At 49.8% G+C, this 19233-nt stretch overlaps 1 protein-coding gene across 3 annotated transcripts in view; it reads right to left on the reverse strand.

Annotated features, from left to right (window-relative positions):
* The window catches only part of vcanb (versican b), a 25366-nt gene continuing 6133 nt past the window's right edge, over positions 1–19233 (reverse strand). For all 3 annotated transcript variants that reach the window (XM_086188394.1, XM_086188395.1, XM_086188393.1), the window contains exons 7-16: positions 14990–15637; positions 11941–12119; positions 10873–11836; positions 9604–9717; positions 9400–9513; positions 6749–6907; positions 4456–4538; positions 2507–2651; positions 2237–2419; positions 1–1812 (exon numbers count right to left, since the gene is read on the reverse strand). In XM_086188394.1, coding sequence (XP_086044520.1) covers positions 1601–1812; positions 2237–2419; positions 2507–2651; positions 4456–4538; positions 6749–6907; positions 9400–9513; positions 9604–9717; positions 10873–11836; positions 11941–12119; positions 14990–15637 — 2801 coding nt within the window. In that variant the 3' untranslated portion in view covers positions 1–1600. The remainder of the gene's footprint in view (positions 1813–2236; positions 2420–2506; positions 2652–4455; positions 4539–6748; positions 6908–9399; positions 9514–9603; positions 9718–10872; positions 11837–11940; positions 12120–14989; positions 15638–19233) is intronic.

The raw sequence follows: 19233 nt of genomic DNA on the forward strand, positions 1-19233 counted from the left end.
TGTTTTAATTGTTCTCATTGTTGCACACACAGCTGACGGACACTCACAGTAACTTGAGATGACAATAATTTCATAAAAGCTCCAGAACTACAGATAGAGTCCATTAGCCATGTGGAGGAGGGACACAGTCACATGACACACACCACATCATACACAGCCTCAGAGGAGAGCGGACAGACGGCGTCCTCTTAAAACCCATCACATCTCTGCGGAGACGAGGACCGGACTCGTGTTTAAGCGCTCATCAGACCTGTGAGAACTCACCAGAACCGTCTCTACATTCTGGAGTCGCCTTCTGCTGCTTGTCGAGTCCAGAAAAATGAAACAAAACAACTCAGAACCGTCAGTAGAAACTGTTAGGAAGAAGCAGACTTTTTGGTGACGTAAAAAACCCCTAAAACACGCCAACATCTGGACAAATGCAGCAGATGGAGGAGGCAGCGTCACATGACTACATGAAGGAGCGCGACAGAAGGTGTAAACAGCGAGGAAGTCACCAGTAACAGAGCCTCTTTATTAATATCACAGTCCATTCTTAGATGTCCCCTACACAATAAGTTAAGTTCATATGGCTTCACGTGTCTAGAATAGAAACCCAAGAGGAAGAGCACACGCTACACATTCATGATATAGAACCGCCTCCTCGTCCAGCGCCGCCCTGTCAAACCCCCTCCTTCCCTTCAAAACTTTGCTCTGCTACAACAGTTTGTGAAAAAATCTTAACTGGAAATCAACCAGAACCACGGGTCCAAACCAGCTGCACAAATGAAACATGACAATAATTTAATTCCACTAATTAGCTACTAGCTAATGCCGGCTAAAAGCCTTCACGGTCATGCTGATAAACTCTGAGCTCTTATTTTGAAGGGCAGGGAGAGTTGAGAATCAAATCAGCCCTCGTGTGACTGGAGGACACGTTTCCATGGTTACAGACAGCACAAGGACATAGCATCATGTCAGGTAAACTGTCTCACTAAGTGTAAGAAATGGAGAGCTAGAGTTACGATGTCACTTCCTGTTTATTCTCGTTCTGGTCTGAATCTGATTTCCCAAACCACGTAGCGACCGGCGGCTACAACAGAGAGGAAAGGAGGAGGGCGACAGTGCAGACGCCTGAACGACCGGGAGGTGGTTCACTCCCTTGTGGTGATGTCACGGACGCGGGAGAAGTCGCCGAGGCGGCGCCTCAGCTGTGGAGTGGAGACCCTGCAGAGGCTGACACGACCGCCGTGGTCGTCCTCGCTGTCACAGCTCATCTGGAACTAATCAAACCTGGAGAGCTGAGAATGAAGCTCATACGTGGAAAGAGTCCGACTCCGGTCGGCGAGGCGAAGGGTTCACTCTCCCGTGATGTCACAGGAGGCGCTGAAGTTAGAGGAGCTTAAACATGCAGGAACCCGTGGGCCTGCAGGGAGTCTTGACTGTACAAAGGAAACTAAATTCTCTGGTGTTCCTGCTCAGATCTCGGCGCGTTGTGGAGTTCGGCCAATGTGCTGATGAACATCTCCGGGGTTCTGAGGAGAACCATCGACAGACAGTGCTACTGAACTGTCTGTCGATGGTTCTGGACGCGGCCGACACAGCGCTGGTCTTCGGAACCTCAGTGGTGCCTCTTCTCTCTCAGCAGCTGCTGGAAGCGGCTCTGCAGGGGGGTCCAGAGGTTCTGCAGGAGCCCATGACTCTGCTCCGGCTCTGCTTGGCTGTGTTTCGGGTGGCTCTTGGTGTGATGGGTGTGATGGGTGTACGGCTTGTGCTGCTGCTCGTCAATCTGGTTGCTGCGGCGACGGAGAGTAAACGACTGGAAGGCTGCAGCTGATGAGACACATCAGAAGAGAAAGTTAGAGGTTAGAACAGCCGCCAGCCTCCCTTCCTCTGAGGGAACGTTCTCAGAGGAAGGGAGGCTGGGATCTACAGAAGCACCGCCTTCATCGGTGCTCCCGTCTCCAGGCTGTGGGGCATAAATGTTCTACCAGGAAGAACTTGTATGAGTCGGTCCACTTAGAGAGTAAACGGGTCAGAACCCTCCTGTCATCCAGGACACCGGCTGGGGGTGGAACCCCGAGTGAGGCGTTCAGTTACGTGATTGACGGCTTGTTTTCAGACGATCACATCCAGCGCCAACAAAAGACAACAAAACTACGCGTCATTTTGCAGCTTTCAAGGTCAATGGGAAAAAAAAGAACTGAGTACAAAAAGATGAACCCTTGCAAGTACAGAACTGACAGTGAGTACTCACGACTCATGCAGGTGACTTTGGGGACGTCCCATTGGCCGTTGGGACGGCAGCGTACAGTGGGGGTGTGTCTCTGGATCAAGCCCTGTTTACAGTGATAGCGAACCAAAGAGTTGATCTCATAGCGCGGCTTCAAGGCCCCGAACACTCGCGCGTCCTTCACCACCGGAGGCTGGCCGCAGGACACTGGAGGGCAGAGAGCAGGTCAGGCCGTCTGTCAGAAACAGGAGCGGGGGGGTTAACTGGCTCTGGGAGTAGAACCCGGGTTCCTACCTGTTCCCTTCTTGCAGGTGAAGGTGAGGTGATAGTTGCAGGGAACATCGTTCCACTGTCCTCCCTCGTGCCAGATCATCACCACACAGTCCTCTCCTGACTGGAAGAAGCTGTCCGGCTGGTTGGGCCTCCAGTGCTCGTATTGCTGTGAGGACACACACTTCACTTTCACACTTTATTGTGAAACACCCAATAAAAACTCTCATAAACACGGGTTTACTGATGATCTCATTCCCCAAAACCAGAGGCCCTGCGATGCAGCGCCCCGTCAGCTGATCCTGCCACCGCTGTTCTCACAGCTGCTGTCAGAACTCGTCCAGCTGCTGAAGGCCAGGAGTCCACGCTCATCACCCTGACAACAAAGCTGGGAATAAGTTCTGATAACGCCTGGTGCTGAGACCGGATCTATGAACCAGCTGACCAGATGACCAGCACCACCAGCAGAGCTGTTGCTAAGTAACCTGGTGGATCAATGGATCCGTGGCATTTTGGCGACTATGGGAGTCGGTCAGAGTCAACAATGATGCTCTCAGATGATTGACGACATTGAAATAATCCCAAAGTTTTCATTTAAATCTCACAAATCTCAGTCAACAAACTCTCTCCTCGCTTCAACACGAGGTGGGATGATGGGAAATGTGGTCCCATCAAGAGAACGGGCCATCAAAACTGCTGCCTGACATTTGTGATCACAAGAGAGAGAAGTCTGGGATGGGACATTTTCTCATTTTCTCTGGTTGGCCGACGGCGGCGCACGGAGATCCAGTCCTTTAAATGCAGCTTTTAAACATGATAAGTAGAATCTTGCTGGCGTTGAAGTGACCTCGATACACGAGGCACTGAAGGTGTGAGGGGAGTGACATCAGCGCCTCTGAGGAGACGCTGGTAATCAAACACATGTGACTGGATGTAATTCACAGAGAGACCAGAGAGTGGCGCCACTGAGGCGAGCTGGTCTCCCCTCGCTCGGCTCCATCAGCCCACAAACGTGTTGCTGCCGTGACTTTAAAGGGAAGAGAAGAAACTACATGCAGGTGGACAGGAGTTAGCATGAGGAGAGACATGTCCTCACGTGTGGAGACAAGCGCTGCTGCTGCTGTGGGGGCGTGGCCTCCTCCTCCATGATAACACATTACAACAACCCCAGTATCAGATGTCCGGCTCTCATCCAGCCCTGTTTTCATAAGTCAGCTCACATGCTTCAGCAACTCTGTGTGTGTGTGTGTATGTGTGTGTGTGTGTGTGTGTGTATGTGTGTGTGTGTGTGTGTGTGTGTGTATGTGTGTGTGTGTATGTGTATGTGTGTGTGTGTATGTGTGTGTGTGTATGTGTGTGTGTGTTTGTGTATGTGTGTGTATGTGTGTGTGTGTGTGTGTGTGTGTGTGTGTGTGTGTCAGACGCTGTGACCCATTCAGGTAGGATGATGTCATGTAACGTTTTCAAACAAATACATGTGGAAATGTATTTGTTGGAGTCGTGCAGTGCGGCCTTGTTAACCCAGCCTCAACCCTCTGGCACACAGGATGTTCTTTATGTTCCTGCTTTGTTTCAACCAATCAGGAGAGGAGTCGAACGCCCAGAAAGGGAATCCACTCTTCCTCTGGTTGACCAACGGCGCAGGGGGAGAATGTCACTGTCAAGGTTGGCAGGGTCGGTTTAACTTGGGGTCCAGAACATGAAAAACTTTGAACTTTTGAGGTTTGAAACTTTACAATGGCACCATGGATGTCCCTCTATTTTCTCGTCTAATTCGCTCTTGAACTCGACAATGCAAAGTCTAACCAGCAGCATGTCGGAGGGATAGAGGTTCTTCTTTTAGAAGACAAGAATCTCATTTCTAGAAAGCCGTTTCTTTTATCGTTAAAACACTCAGAGTCACAAACTGTGATTGGGTCGTATCTTAGTGAGCCTGGCTTGCAATGAGAGTTTTGCGGGTCAGTGTCTCTCACCATGGGCCTGCCGTCAGTCCATCGGAAGTCCCTCTCGAACATCCTGTCGTTGAGTCCGATCCACTGGTAGTCGCTGCCCAGACCTACACAGAACACACTTGAGTCACTGCCTGAGCTTCCAGCCGCAGCAACACATGCAGATAAAACCGCGTGTGGATTCTCTGAATTGGACTTGCGGTCGGAACACGTGTGCAGCAGCGGGAGCTCGCTGGTGAATAATCAAGTGTGAACAAACAAGCGAGCAGGAAGTCTTGGGGCTGAGCTGCCGTCGGGCATGGCATGCTTCCGTTTCATCTCAGTCAGCAGCTTCCTCAATAAACCGGCGGGACGGCGTGGTGTTCCGACGCCGGCCCGTTCTGTGGAACGTCCCTGTTTAAACCGCCTTCTTTTATCTTAACAGCACTCGTCACCGGATCACAGCACAGATGTTTCCTCCAACATGGACCCTAACTAGTGGAGTCCTCCAGCTCGGAGCCTAAGTAGTCCTCTAGACCAGTCCTGGCTGAGACCGGTAGAGCCCGGTGGGACCGCCACACCGGAGGCTTTTTGCTGTTAAAGAGTCTTTGGTTGCCAAAGGTCACAATTTCTAGTTCTGAGAGCAGCTGAGCAACAGCCGCCGCGGGAGAACGGCTCCCTCCAGAGGCTTTGTGTGACGCTACGCCTGAAGGTAAAAACTTGAGAGCCCCTGAGGCGTAGCGTGACTTTGAGCCAAATAAATCAAATCTGGGGGCGGCGTGGCTCAGAGGTACAGAGGCTGTCTGGCAACCGAAGGGTCGCTGGTGGATGGGTGGGTGGATGAAGGGATAGATGAAGGGATGGATGGGTGGGTGGATGAAGGGATAGATGAAGGGATGGATGAAGGGATGGATGAAGGTATAGATGAAGGGATGGATGGATGGGTGGATGAAGGGATGGATGGATGGGTGGATGAAGGGATAGATGAAGGGATGGATGAAGGGATGGATGAAGGGATAGATGAAGGGATGGATGGGTGGGTGGATGAAGGGATAGATGAAGGGATGGATGGGTGGATGAAGGGATAGATGAAGGGATGGATGGGTGGATGAAGGGATAGATGAAGGGATGGATGGGTGGATGAAGGGATAGATGAAGGGATGGATGGGTGGATGAAGGGATAGATGAAGGGATGGATGGGTGGATGAAGGGATAGATGAAGGGATGGATGGGTGGATGAAGGGATAGATGAAGGGATGGATGGGTGGATGAAGGGATAGATGAAGGGATGGATGGGTGGATGAAGGGATAGATGAAGGGATGGATGAAGGGATGGATGGGTGGATGAAGGGATAGATGAAGGGATGGATGGGTGTTGTCACTGCTCATTCTCACCAGACTTTTCACTTACTCTGAATGCCACATTTGTATGCAAAGAGTTTGCTCAAACACGTTACCACCTGGTGGCTGCCGATGACAACTGAATCAAGAGAGCTGGAAATATATATAATAGAGTGCATTGATGAAGAATTAGACCAGTGTGTTGACACCAAGATACCTTTCTGCCAATGGATGGATGGGTGGATGAATCAAATCTGACTCAACTTAACGGGGCATGTGAGACTTCATTCATTGAACCCATAAAACCAGACTGAAAACTCCTGTTGTGGGTTGCTGACATGTTGGAGGCTCCACCAGAGGATTGTGGGTGTTGGAGGCTCCACCAGAGGATTGTGGGTGTCTCCATGATCACTCCATAAATACGACGATGCCGTCAGCTGTAAAGAATCCATCCTCCACAATGTCGCCGGGAATAAAATCTCCTATAAATCAGGCGGTGAATGAAATACAAACCAACCCCGGGGTCCAATCCTTCAGAACATGGAACTGAAACGTTTAGTGCAACACGATGATGGCGTTTTCCTTGCACGCCGCTGGGCAAAGCACAGGGACGCGCGCGGACCATGGCATAGGGCTCTAATCAGCGCCATCTCAGTGCCAGGTGCAGGCGAGCGAAAGAGACGCCAGCAAGCGGTTTCTTCATCTGCTCCACTGGTTTACCGTAGCGTGGAAGCACCGCGCAACTTTCTTATGAAGAGAGGAAAGTCACGGCTGTCGTTCTTCAGCAGCGACGAGGAAGAGGAGGGTGGCGGTTCGTGAAAACATCGTGTGGGAGTTTCCTCTCATTGGGAAGTTTTTTGTTGCGATCCTACAGATTCCCTCCTGTCAGATGCACCGTGGTGTCGTCACTCAGCCCTGCGCTCGACACAAACTCAATGAACAGGAGGCGCAGGCGCGCTGTGAAAGAGGCCTCATGCATCACGCAGCAGTCACTTACGGTTGACGTACTCCTGCTCCTCCTGCGACAGGATGCTGGCCAGGTGGGCGCCGTGCAGCCGACACTCCCTCTCAGCAGCGTCCCACGTCCGACGGTGGGTGAAGTACTTATAACAGTGAGACTGGAACTTCAGCCACCCGAATCCACACACCTCCATGTCTGCCGGGAAGGAGCGCGGACACTAGTCAACGTCTGATACGTTTGTCAACACGATGTCATCGCATGAGTAGAGGAGAGAACCATCCCACATGGAGGAATTATCATTTCCTCTATCTTAGGAGCAGCGGCCACCAACTTCTAGTCATTTGCGTTTGAGCTGGGACAACTTTGGACCCCATCAAAACCTAAAAGTGACACTTCATCAGTCTGAGCGCCAAAGCGTTTCAAAAGCGGTTTGCTTGTGGTCTCATGTACAGACATGAAGAAGCATTCACTCCTATTTTCTACAAATCAGCATCAAGATCTGGTTACTTCGGCACTTCTTTCCTATCCATTTATTGTAGTGAAGTCAAAATAAAACCAGAAATTAGAGGCAGAAGTCCGTCGGTTCCATGCGAGACTTCAATTTGAATAGAACAGTCGAACTTGTCTGACGCTGTGAGTGGGCTGGGCTTGAGTTCGGTGGCTACAGTTACATCAGTGACTGCATCTCACACAGCTGCAAACACTTTCTGGCAAAATAATAGAGCGATTATCTAATCCTGTCCATCTTTCCACTGGCAACCAGCACCAAGACGCCAGCTGTGGCTCTGCTCGTGGATGAATGAGCGACAGAGTCCACCAGAGCAGGTGGGCTTTTCATGTTCTGACCCTGACTGACAATAAGACGGAAGATGAAGCTCATTTTGCTCAACAGAGATATTTTGGTTGAGGCTGCACTTTTCAAGCATTGCAATGACAGAGACATTAAGAGCGATGACTACATGGAGACAGACGTATCGATCCTGAGAGCAGGAGAGCCGACTCCCAGGAGGGAGGAGCAAAGACACACTCACCACCTGTGTGTGTACCACCTGTGTGTGTGTGTGTGTGTGTGTGTGTGTGTGCATCCAGCTAGCTTATACATGTTTTAAAATACATAACAATTCTGAATTTTTGCTACAAAACAGCTTTGGCTATTCTTTCTAACAGTCATAAGTCATCTGACAGCTGTAGGGTGAAGAGATCAGACTGGAAACAAACCCTGTGACCTGAGTTAATGAAGCGATGACAAGAAAAAAGACGGATGAGCGGCAAAATTCAAACCTAATTTCTCCTCATCTCTGTCTTCTGCCTGATGGTCAACTAGCTAGTCAGGCTCCCCTGGGCTAGCAAGTTGACTTTTGACTTTTTTGTTGAGCAACAATGTAAACAAATTCACAGAGGAGCTTCTTTTGATTCCAAGAATTTATGTTGAGTCTATCAGATACAGGGTATGTGTAATATAATCATCATGTCATCACTGCTGCTAGCATCTGACAGCCTCTGCTAGCTCATCGGGAGTGCTGCTAGCTAATTACTGCTGCTGCGAGCTAATTACTGCTGCTGCGAGCTCATCAGGAGTGCTGCTAGCTCATCAGGAGTGCTGCGAGCTAATTACTGCTGCTGCGAGCTCATCAGGAGTGCTGCTAGCTCATCAGGAGTGCTGCGAGCTAATTACTGCTGCTGCGAGCTCATCAGGAGTGCTGCGAGCTCATCAGGAGTGCTGCGAGCTCATCAGGAGTGCTGCGAGCTCATCAGAAGTGCTGCTAGCTCATCAGGAGTGCTGCGAGCTAATTACTGCTGCTGCGAGCTCATCAGGAGTGCTGCTAGCTCGTCAGGAGTGCTGCTAGCTCATCAGGAGTGCTGCTAGCTCATCAGGAGTGCTGCTAGCTCATCAGGGGTGATGCTAGCTCATCAGGAGTGCTGCTAGCTAATTACTGCTGCTGCGAGCTCATCAGGAGTGCTGCTTGCTCATCAGGAGTGCTGCTAGCTCGTCAGGAGTGCTGCTAGCTCATCAGGAGTGCTGCTAGCTAATTACTGCTGCTGCGAGCTCATCAGGAGTGCTGCTTGCTCGTCAGGAGTGCTGCTAGCTCATCAGGAGTGCTGCTAGCTAATTACTGCTGCTGCTAGCTAATTACTGCTGCTGCGAGCTAATTACTGCTGCTGCGAGCTCATCAGGAGTGCTGCTAGCTAATTACTGCTGCTGCGAGCTCATCAGGAGTGCTGCTAGCTCGTCAGGAGTGCTGCTAGCTCATCAGGAGTGCTGCTAGCTAATTACTGCTGCTGCTAGCTAATTACTGCTGCTGCGAGCTAATTACTGCTGCTGCGAGCTCATCAGGAGTGCTGCTAGCTAATTACTGCTGCTGCTAGCTAATTACTGCTGCTGCGAGCTAATTACTGCTGCTGCGAGCTCATCAGGAGTGCTGCTAGCTAATTACTGCTGCTGCGAGCTCATCAGGAGTGCTGCTTGCTCATCAGGAGTGCTGCTAGCTCATCAGGAGTGCTGCTAGCTCATCAGGAGTGCTGCTAGCTAATTACTGCTGCTGCTAGCTCATCAGGAGTGCTGCTAGCTCATCAGGGGTGATGCTAGCTGCTGACTGCTGATAACCCTAACAAGGCATAACTGGAGTTACTAAATGAGGCTTCATTGTGTTTTCATCTGATGATGTCAGACTTCAGGGGCGACTCACCTTGCTCACAGCGCTCCCCGGTGTAGCTGGGCAGGCAGAGACAGGTGAAGGAGTTGACTCCGTCCAGACAGGTGCCTCCATTCTGACACTGGTTGGACTGGCACTCGTCGACATCTGCAAACACAGACCTCAAGCCTAAATATCTCCACGCCATACGTCTGTCAGTCTGGGGTCAATGTGGCGTGTTAACTAAGAGGAGCTCACCTGTTTCACAGTGCTGACCAGCGTATCCAGGTGCACAGACACAGATACTTTCAAGTCTATTCTCGTAGCACGAGCCTCCATTCTGACACACGTTGGTGGAACAAGGCAGGAGATCTACACAAATACAACGGAAGGAACTCACTGAAAGTGTCGGCAGTGCTGCAGCTCCCGAAGAGTAAAGAGACCAAACAGTTCATTGAGCTGCAGCTTTAAAGAACAACTTTAGCTCTGCCAGCAAATATCAAGTGAATAAAGTGTTCATGTAGGACCCTTTTAAAGTGAGTTAGCTGGCTTTTGGTGTTTGCATCGATGAGCCAGCTAGGTTGCTGTCTACATATCAGAAAGTTGCTCTTGATGATGTTGCTCCGTCAAGAGCGACGATGCTACGGAATGTAACTCTTCCACCTGTATCATTGTAAACTGCTCATGTTTCAAGTTACAGTGGAAAGTTCAACAGGTGTGAATTTAATGAAGGGAGGCGTCTCCAACATTCAGCAGCTGGTTTCACTTACCAACCCAGTAAATCATCACCTGGAGCTGAAAAGTCAAACTACTAATGACAGACACTATAAGAAACTGGTGACCCGGATTCGTGGATCTGGTTACCCTGGAATCAGTTTCCGATATTTTGCCATTGTGAAGCCGCTAAGATATTTACTGAGTACAGAGAGCTGATGCCAATTCGTCTAACCCTCCTCTGATGAACTCCTTCAGGGAACTACTGGAGTTCACATGGAGACATTTTGTAGCTGCTGGGCTCAAATGCTCATTTGTGTGAGATAAAAGGACAAGATGGAGGTTCAGGATGGAGGCAACAAGCGGCTGACTTTGGTTGCTGTTAAACGTCTCCCACAGTTTTGTATCTGTTCCCTTGTTCCAGCTTTTGTGTCACAAGAAGCTAAACTGCTAAGCTACTGCAACAAATATTCGATATGCTCAGGCACAGAATCGTTGTAATAACTGATGCGAACAGAGGAGAGAGCCGAGGGACACTGGCCACTCACTGGTCAAAGGTTTCCTTCTGTTCACTGACTAACTGTGTGTCTGGATGTTGTTCTTTTTTTACTCAGCACCCATTAAGGGATGTGCGTGTTCCTGAAATACTTGACGAAAGAAGGGTTGGACTTGTTAGACTCTGCTCCTCGTACTCAGTGAGAGATGTACAAGCTTGTCGTTGGCAAAAGACAGAGGCTGACAACAGGAACTATGTTCTGAGCTGAGTAGCTCACTGATCAAAGTCGTCTTTTTCTTTCGTGTGAAACATTCTACCTCTGACATTCACGGTGCGAGCCTCCACCGGGTACACTATCTGTGGTTGCTCTGTGGCGGCGTGCTCCTCAAGAATCTCAGGATGTTTTCCTGGCTCCATCAAATGAGGAATGATCTCTCTGTCCATGAAATTCTCCTCTGGGAGCGGCGTGGCATCCGGGTCAGGGATCAGTGCCCACTGAGGGACGGAGTGGGTGTTGTGGTCGAAGGTGTACAAATGTGAGGTGGTGGAAAATATGGAGCTTGTGGTGGTCTCCTGGGGGTCACGGTGAGGCTCTTGAGGGTGGTGGGCTGCCTCCCCAGGAACCAGGCTGCCCCGCTCTTCAGAAACCTCCCTCTCCCCAGACAGCTGGTCTGCACCTGAGTCTGCCTCTCTGACCCGGTCAACAGCTGGTCCAGCTACCAAGACTTGCTCCGCTGGAGGTGGCGCCTGCTGTGGGTGAAGGGAAGAGTAAATTGAGGGTGGAGTGCTGGTGAGCTTGGGCATCTCTGCTGGGTCAACATCTTGCCCGGAATCCTCATCCTCCCCAGATGTAGACCCTTCCACATCCTCCGTCTGGCTCTGGGACGGGGTCTCCTCTGATTGTGCTACTGGTACAGAAGTAGGAGGCTCCGTCCCCCCGATTTCTGTCTCGTCAGTCCTCACAACAGACTGGCTGTCTGAAGCTGGGGTGGTGGGAAAAGCGGTGTCAGCAGATCCCTCGTTGTCCTCGTTGGTGGAGCCAGCAGGGCCTGATGATGTGGCACCGTGGGTGGCGGCATCATAGAAGGAATCAGAGGCTGTCAGAGTATCTGGATGATGAGTGATGGCCTCCGCAGGTGTGTCCTCGCTGTGGACCTCGATGGTGCCGTAGTCAAAGGCCGACATGCTGTCTTCCCCCTCCCTCATTTCCACTCTAACTGGAGTGGCCGTCTCAAACTGATCCCCTCGGGCTTCTTCTGGCATCTTGGGTTCAAATTTTACCTGATTGGATCAAAAGTACAGGAAGGAGTCAAAACGTCTCCACTGATCAATGCCTCATCAATCCCCGCAATTGGTGCTAAGTAAAAAGAGTGAATTATCTCCACCTCGTGTTTTCCATTGACAAAGCTGACAGTTGGAGGCAGGTGGAAGTGAGAGTCCGCATCTCCGCTGCTGTGGACGGTGTCACTGATCACCTGTGACAGGTCGGTCATTTGGGGGAAGTTGGACTGCGAGCCATCGATGGCGTTACCAGGCTTGTTGAGGAGCTCCAGGATGTGGTCAACTGGAGACAAACCAAAGAGGAAAGTTAGATCCCACCAAGGAGTCCAAAAACCAGGAGCTAATTAACACTGGCTTGACACATATTCATGTTTTATTGTACGCATTCACGTACATCAGTAAACAGCACACGGACTAGAGGGGTGGATCGATAGGACTAAATGAAAAAAGCATCATTGTGAAACGGATGAAAGCACAATTATCGTTTGTCTTGATTATCTGGTTTGCAAAACGATAACTGAGATGAGGCGAATCACCCAATCAAGTCTCCAGGAGCACATCTGGATGGTCAGGGGTCGGTGGGGTCTGGACCGAGGTCCCTTGGTGCAGCTCATGCATGTGTACCTTGGTTACGACCCCACAGTGCAGATGGAAGCTCCATCAGAGGAAACGGCAGTAAAACGCAGACCAGCACTGAGCTGGGAGTATTTATCTTGTGCGAGGACGCGCTCCGACTCATGCTGTGACCAGGCGGCAAGCTCCCCTTTGAACTGGGCACATTTAACTAGCTAACCTGCGTTAGCCACAACATGGAGCCCAATGTCAAAAAGCCCTCGGAGTGACTCAGACCCTGAGACAGAAACAGGAAGACGCTTCATCAAAGCACTCGGCGCTTCGATTTCCCCTGGAACGAGTGAGCCGGTGGGCCTCACACCAAGCGGCGCTCGCTTTACCTGATGATGTATGACCTCTGCAACAGAACTCCCCCCAGTACTTCAACAATAAACAAAGCTCCTGGAGGATGGGTCCACTTGGACCGGCGGGGGTGTGTGTGTGTGTGTGTGTGTGTGTGTGTGTGTGTGTGTGTGTGTGTATGTGTGTGTGTGTGGCAACAAACACGTGTATTGTGATGAGAGTGAGTGTAATGGGGGTTGAGATAGACGACATCAGCTGGGCTCAGGTGACTTCCTGGAGTCTCTGTTGCCTGGCAACCAGTAAGTCTGGTGAACTTGTTGGTTCAGACACAGAAGCATCAGAGAAGAAGCTTTTCCAGCCTTTTGTGGATTTATGGGCGTGACGCTAATTGAACAGCACCAAACTGTTAAGAAATAAGAACTCATGCTTAGAGCTTCTGTTGGTTTTCCGAGACGTTCCAGCACGTGTTTTTTTTTCTACAACGGATGTTTCAGGAATTGAACTCTGGGTTGAACCTGTCACTGTGACAAATGAAGCGTCGGCGGTTGTTGCTTTCTGTCTTTTTTCAAAGCTGATTTGTGATTTTACACCCATTAAATTCCCTTGGTTTCTTACACAATCATGGGAAAACAGGCCATCAAATTTAGGAAATGATCCGAAAATTATTCTGGAAGACCCCCCGCCCACTTCAGGGAACATAACCTTCTATGATGGTTGCAGATTTACATTTAGTAGAAGAGTGAGTGAAAGTTCTGAAACTCACGACCGTGCTCCCTTGCAGAGGTAAATAATATCACAGGATCTGGAGAAATGTTAAAAACCTCCCTCAGAGGTTCTGCTCCGGGGCCCCCGAGCCTTTGGGCCCCCGTCAGTAATCCATCCATGTTGGTGACATAAATGTGGGGAGGAGGGAGAGGAGGAGAGTGTAGTGATGAAACTGTTGGTCGCGGTAGTTCAGGCAGCTCCCCGGAGAACAGCCAGTGAGGTTCAACAATCTGTGGTTTGTTCCAGTTCTGTCCTCTGATATACAGAGCAGAACGCAGAACACTTAGACGTCCGAGGAATCACTTCATCGCACCACCAGTTTGTATTTATGTGTGAGGGAGACAGAGAGGTAAGGAGAAAGGACAAGTTTGAGTATTCATGAGGTTGGGCGGCGTTCCCAGCCGAGACCCTCGGATGGGTTTGCAACATGTTCAGCTAGAAAGTTGGCCGAAGCCGAGACGGCTGACCTCATCACATCTGCAACTCTTTCTGTGTGAGTCTGTCATCACACAAGCAACTAGCGAGGTACCTTTAGCTGCTCCCTACAGGAGGACTGCACAGGTTACAGGAACATTCATGAGAGAACAACAAAAGGAACACGAGGTTCCTCAGACAGATGAAGGTTCCTTGCAACTGAAACGTTTCGGGGGGAAAGTTGAGACTGTGACATCCCAAAGCACAAAGGGCTCGTCAAAAAAATGGAGAGAGAGAGAGGAGCGAGCACAGCAAGAATCAGTGGAAACGTGAGTTCAGTCAAGGTAACAGATTAGACGGCCACGTTTGTCATGTGATCGCACACTGGGGGTCCAGACCTGGTCAGCTTTCATAGGACAGTTTGTGCTTTTCCTTGTTACATTTATTGTGTAACAAACTGAATTCTCAGTAAAGATGTGAGAAAGTTTAAAACCAGAGGACAATCTGGTGACTTCACACTGCAGATTTGTAGCCATCAGCCATGATGGAGGAGCGTATCATCAGCTGTGATGTCATAACCATCCCAGGTCCCTTCACCGCCGGTAAGCGGGTAGAAGACTCACATTGGTGGGATATTTTTACTCAACTGGTCGCTGCCAGACACTTTTTCTTGAGTTCTAGCAGACGAGAAATGGTGAGGATGTTGCAACCCTTTTGATAGCATCAGTTACAAGTTAGCTACCAGCAACACAAGGAGGCAGTTGGGCACAAATCAAGTTCTTCTAAACAATGTAAGATAATTACGTTCAGTCTTGCAGCTGTGCCTTTTGCTCTGTTTATTGTTGAGTTTTTTGTTCTGACTCAAATGTTTTACAAATGTTTTGCTGAAACTTGAGTGGAGGAATTGGAATATTCTTCCAGAAGCGGAGCCGCTCTGGAGGTGGGCGGTCCCCGCTGAGCTCAACCAACCAGGAGCCCTGAAGTCTGTTTCATGAAACACGCATTTTGGTTTGAGTCAGAATTTGCTGCTTGTGACGTAGCTCCAGGAATCAGACTCACCTGACTGATTCTGGCTGTTCACATTGACGATGATGACATGGACAGGTGGTTTGGCCGATGACTCCACGTCACCAGGAAGCACCAGTTGCTGGTCCACGTTGAAGGTTAGAGAATCTCCAGGTGGGACGTCCTCTTTGAACACCACTGCAGGACGACGTGGGTCCACCTCTGGAGGCACCTCTCGGTGAGACAACGGCCCAGACGTGCCCTCCACTCCCAGCTGTACGGGGGGAATCACAGCCACCACCTCGGCTCCGCTTGAGCCGTCATCGCTGCTGCCTCCCTCCCCGCTGCTCTCGCCTCGGCTTGACCCCCCATGGGAGATGTCCAGGTGCGCTGGCTGCGAGCGGGTGGTGGGTAAGGATGGGAGCTGCATGGGGGACAAGATGTCTCCTCTAACTGGTACCGACACCTCCTTGTCAAAGTGGACAAACTGTTGAATGTCGAAGTCATCTGACGCGGTGGTGAGCGCCCCTGGGGTGGGGGTGTGACCCGTCTCTGGTGTGGCTGTTGGCCAAGATACGACTGGTCTTCTTGCTTGAATTTCAGCTCTGTCGGGGTCTGAGGGCGGCCCAGCGTGGGGAACGCTGGGGGTCCCGTCAGGATGGTACAAAGGAGCTTGAGTTGTAGTTGCTTCTGGTAGTTTAGCTGCAGAAGAAGAAGAAGAAGGGCTTGAGGATCATTGTGTACGTTGTAAAGAAATTCATCTTCTACAAAATTGAACCCGTTTCCAGAGATGTAGGAGTGACTTGCTATGATTGAGGATGTGAGCGTGATGCTGGCGCGGAACCACCGAGGTATTAACCTCAGTGTGGACCTCGTGGCGCTCCAGCAGCCAGAAATCTGTCGTCAGCCTCGATGTCCCTGCAGCGGTCAAATATGAAAGCCTGCCAAGTTCGTTGTGACTCCTTTAATGCTCATTAGGCTGGTCCTTTATTCAACAACAACCCTTCAAATGAGAGACGCACTCAGAACCTGAGAACGCCTGAGAACTCTGCTTTCAAAACAGAGAGACAAACTTTATATCGAAGAAAAATGTTTACAGACTGAGTCAGTTTTGTCATGACTCATCAAAAAGAAAACTGTACTATCTGGAGAAGGCTAATCATTCAGCTGTCAGGCTGCTGTTAGCTGAGAGTGGCTATAAAAGGAAACAGAGCAGCTTTGATTTTTGAAACATGAAGTCACCTGCCTGGAAACGAGTCACATCGACCTGAACTGGCAGAGGAGACGAGAGGGGAACTCAGGCCTGAGCCGACCTGACTGGCCAGCACAAGTCAACCCACAGAGGCAGATTACATGGAAGTAGTTTGTCTTCCTAGAGCCTGAATTTATCCTCTCGTTCCACTCCAAACATGCACTAATTACAATTCTGAGCAGACCACAGGGGCTTTGGCCTGCGATGTAGCAAAGATTTCTATCTCATTATAATGGAATACATACCATATGAGAAAAGACAGGAAATAGACTCCCAAACACACACACAATGCTCTCCTTTGTGCTGAGCTGGTATAGTTAGCGTCCTGGGAGCAGGTTTGGAACGTCACTGACATAATGCTTTAATAAACGCTTCATAATTGACTTCCCTCCATGCTGCCTGTTCGGAACACGTATGGACGGACGGGCGGGGTTCTTCTGCTGTTTACAGGCGGTTCTATGCTGCTAAATTTCTAAGTTTCTGCGGGAAACATCACTTCATGTAATTTACAGCTGTCGCAATAAACATATGAAGAACTTCAAGAGTAATGTTTCCCAGACACTCTTGCTGGCAGCCTCTCACGACATCGGCCTGGTTGGGGTTCCCCGTCACATCCCATTTTCCTCTTTTTCCTTGATGTCCTTCATAATTTCACATACACGTTCGGTTCTGTTGGGCTGCCTCAGTTCCCCCTGCAGATCCACTACTGATTCTGACACTGAGACACTTGAGATATTGTGATCTAGAAATACAGGATTATGATTGGATACCTTTGTCAGGCGGCACCTCTGACCACCAAAGTCTTGTCACCTCACATCAGACCTAAATATGAGCACGAGGGGGCGACTACACCTGCTAGTGGCTGCAGCAATGATGACGGAGCGCGATGTCATCCATGGTTACGGCTGCGTCAAGAAGGCGTGGGTTAAGAAGGTGTTTTTCTGGAGGAGAATTTGAAAACAGACGTTTCTGGACACTTAAACTGTTGTTAGCCATCAGTCTCAATTAGCTTCAAGCTAATTACCTGTTGCTGGCTCTTTCTGCATTCTGGAATCACAAAAAAATGATGAGTGCGAGTGCAACACACCAGTTAATGAGTCGTTGTAACGATCACTTTGATGTCGAATCCAGGTACTACTGTCGGTGTAGGGAGGAGGGTCAACAAAACACAGCTGCAAGTTTCACAGTTCCAGCCATGAGTCAAGGATGCCGAAACATTAACCATGTGGTAACCATAACAACCAAGGTTCCCCTAACCTCAGGGAATTAACCATAACTATGTAGTATTCAGTATTCCCAGTTGAGGACGACCAAAGCCCTGGAACCCTGAAGTTCCAGTGGAAAACCCGGTGGATTCCGAACTAAACAGCAGTGGTTGCTGGTGAGTTGAAGACACTCTGACACCTTCCTGAGAGAGAGGCAACGTGCTCTGCATGGACCGACTCAGCTGTGCTCTGGTCTGGTCTTTGGCATCATGACCCTGGCTGCGTGTACTGCCCCGCCCAGATATGATGTCATGAGTTTGGCGAGGCGCAGCCATCTGGCGGGGCTGGGGTCTGTCCTCAAACTGTCAGTTTACTGTACATTAACTCTGCCACTTAAAGCTGAGCAGAACACAACTTTCGCGTTGAGAAAGCACCTTCTTGCTGCCAGACGTGTGATTGTTCGCAATTACATCTGTCAAGAGTCGAAACACGAGCGGCCCTCCAGTCCTCGCTGCTCTCACTGACTGATCTCCTGTTTTTAATGATGATGTTACTGATGGGATCTGCTGTCTCCCTCTCCTCTGTCTGTGTTTGGGAAGCATCCAGCTGGGAAGCATTAGGAACCCGTCCTGTTCCTGCAGTATCTGTGTTAGAGTTGGGTTTTCCCCTCATAAAAAAGTGTGCCCCTCCATAAACAGGGCAGTGGGAGTTGATTCTTCCCTTGTTTGGGTTGGACTAGCTTTGTTTTCTCTCTGTTACTACCTCTTTTATATGGATGCAGACTGTGGCTTGTTCGAGCTGCAACACACCTCAGCCTTTGTTTTCCCATCAACGTGTCAGTGATGTCACAGACCTACATCAGCAAATAAAGCTGCAGGACCATCTGACGACCGACTCCACGGAATGGACAGACACCAGGCTGCCATCAGGACCTGCAGCTTGTTTTTTTTTGTCCTGGAGGCAAGAAAATAACAAATAATAAACGACTGAATATAGTCGTCGATACCAGACACACGTGCGGCTTGGCTTCCACGGTAAAGATCGACATTCGTTCAAAGTGAGTAATTACACAGGAAAGGGAAGCATCTTTCAAAATTGGCAATTTCGATGCAAAGACTACAGATGGAGAAGCCCGATGCTGATACTTGTCTTTACGTGAACCCACTTCTCCTTTGCAGTACGAGGAGGTGCCGCAGCGGACAAAAAGCTCTGGTAAAGCTGCCGATCATCCGGACACTTTTGAGGCTTTTGAAGTGGATCTTTAAAGAGATTTGCCACAAAAATGTGTATTTTAGCTACTAAGTACTCACTGATAGGGGCCTTCACTTCACAAAGATGATTTTCCCCCCTATTGCATGACTTCTTTATGACTGCAGAATGCAGAAAAAGCCAGCCATGTATATTTAGCTTGAAACTAAACTGGCTTGAGTCTATGGATGGACTTGTAAGGTAAACCAAAGACAAGGGAGTTGCATCGATCCAGGCGGGATGTGAGCAGGTGTGGACCAAAACAGAAGTACCGTTGGGGGTGAGGGACGGGCAGAGATGAGAGATGTTACGTAGACAGAAGTGCTAACGAAGATGACACCCAAACTCTTAACTTGGGGGGTTCTGTCAATGAGAAGAACGTCTATGTTGTCACCGTTAGTTTTGAGAATGTTACCGGAGAACCAGGATCTGACTTCCTGTTGGCAGTCAGAGAGGGAAGCTCAGGGAGAGCTGGGTGTCATCGGCGTAGCGACAAAACTAGAAGTCATACTTCTGGAATGAGTTGCCAGGAGGGAGGAGGTAGATGATAAACAGGAGGGGCCCAAGGACAGAACTTTGTGGAACACCAGAGG

The sequence above is a fragment of the Aulostomus chinensis genome, chromosome 19, assembly GCF_037954235.1.
Source record: "Aulostomus chinensis isolate RoL2024-O1b breed Wild chromosome 19, RoL_Achi_v1.0, whole genome shotgun sequence".
NCBI classification, from domain to species: domain Eukaryota; kingdom Metazoa; phylum Chordata; class Actinopteri; order Syngnathiformes; family Aulostomidae; genus Aulostomus; species Aulostomus chinensis.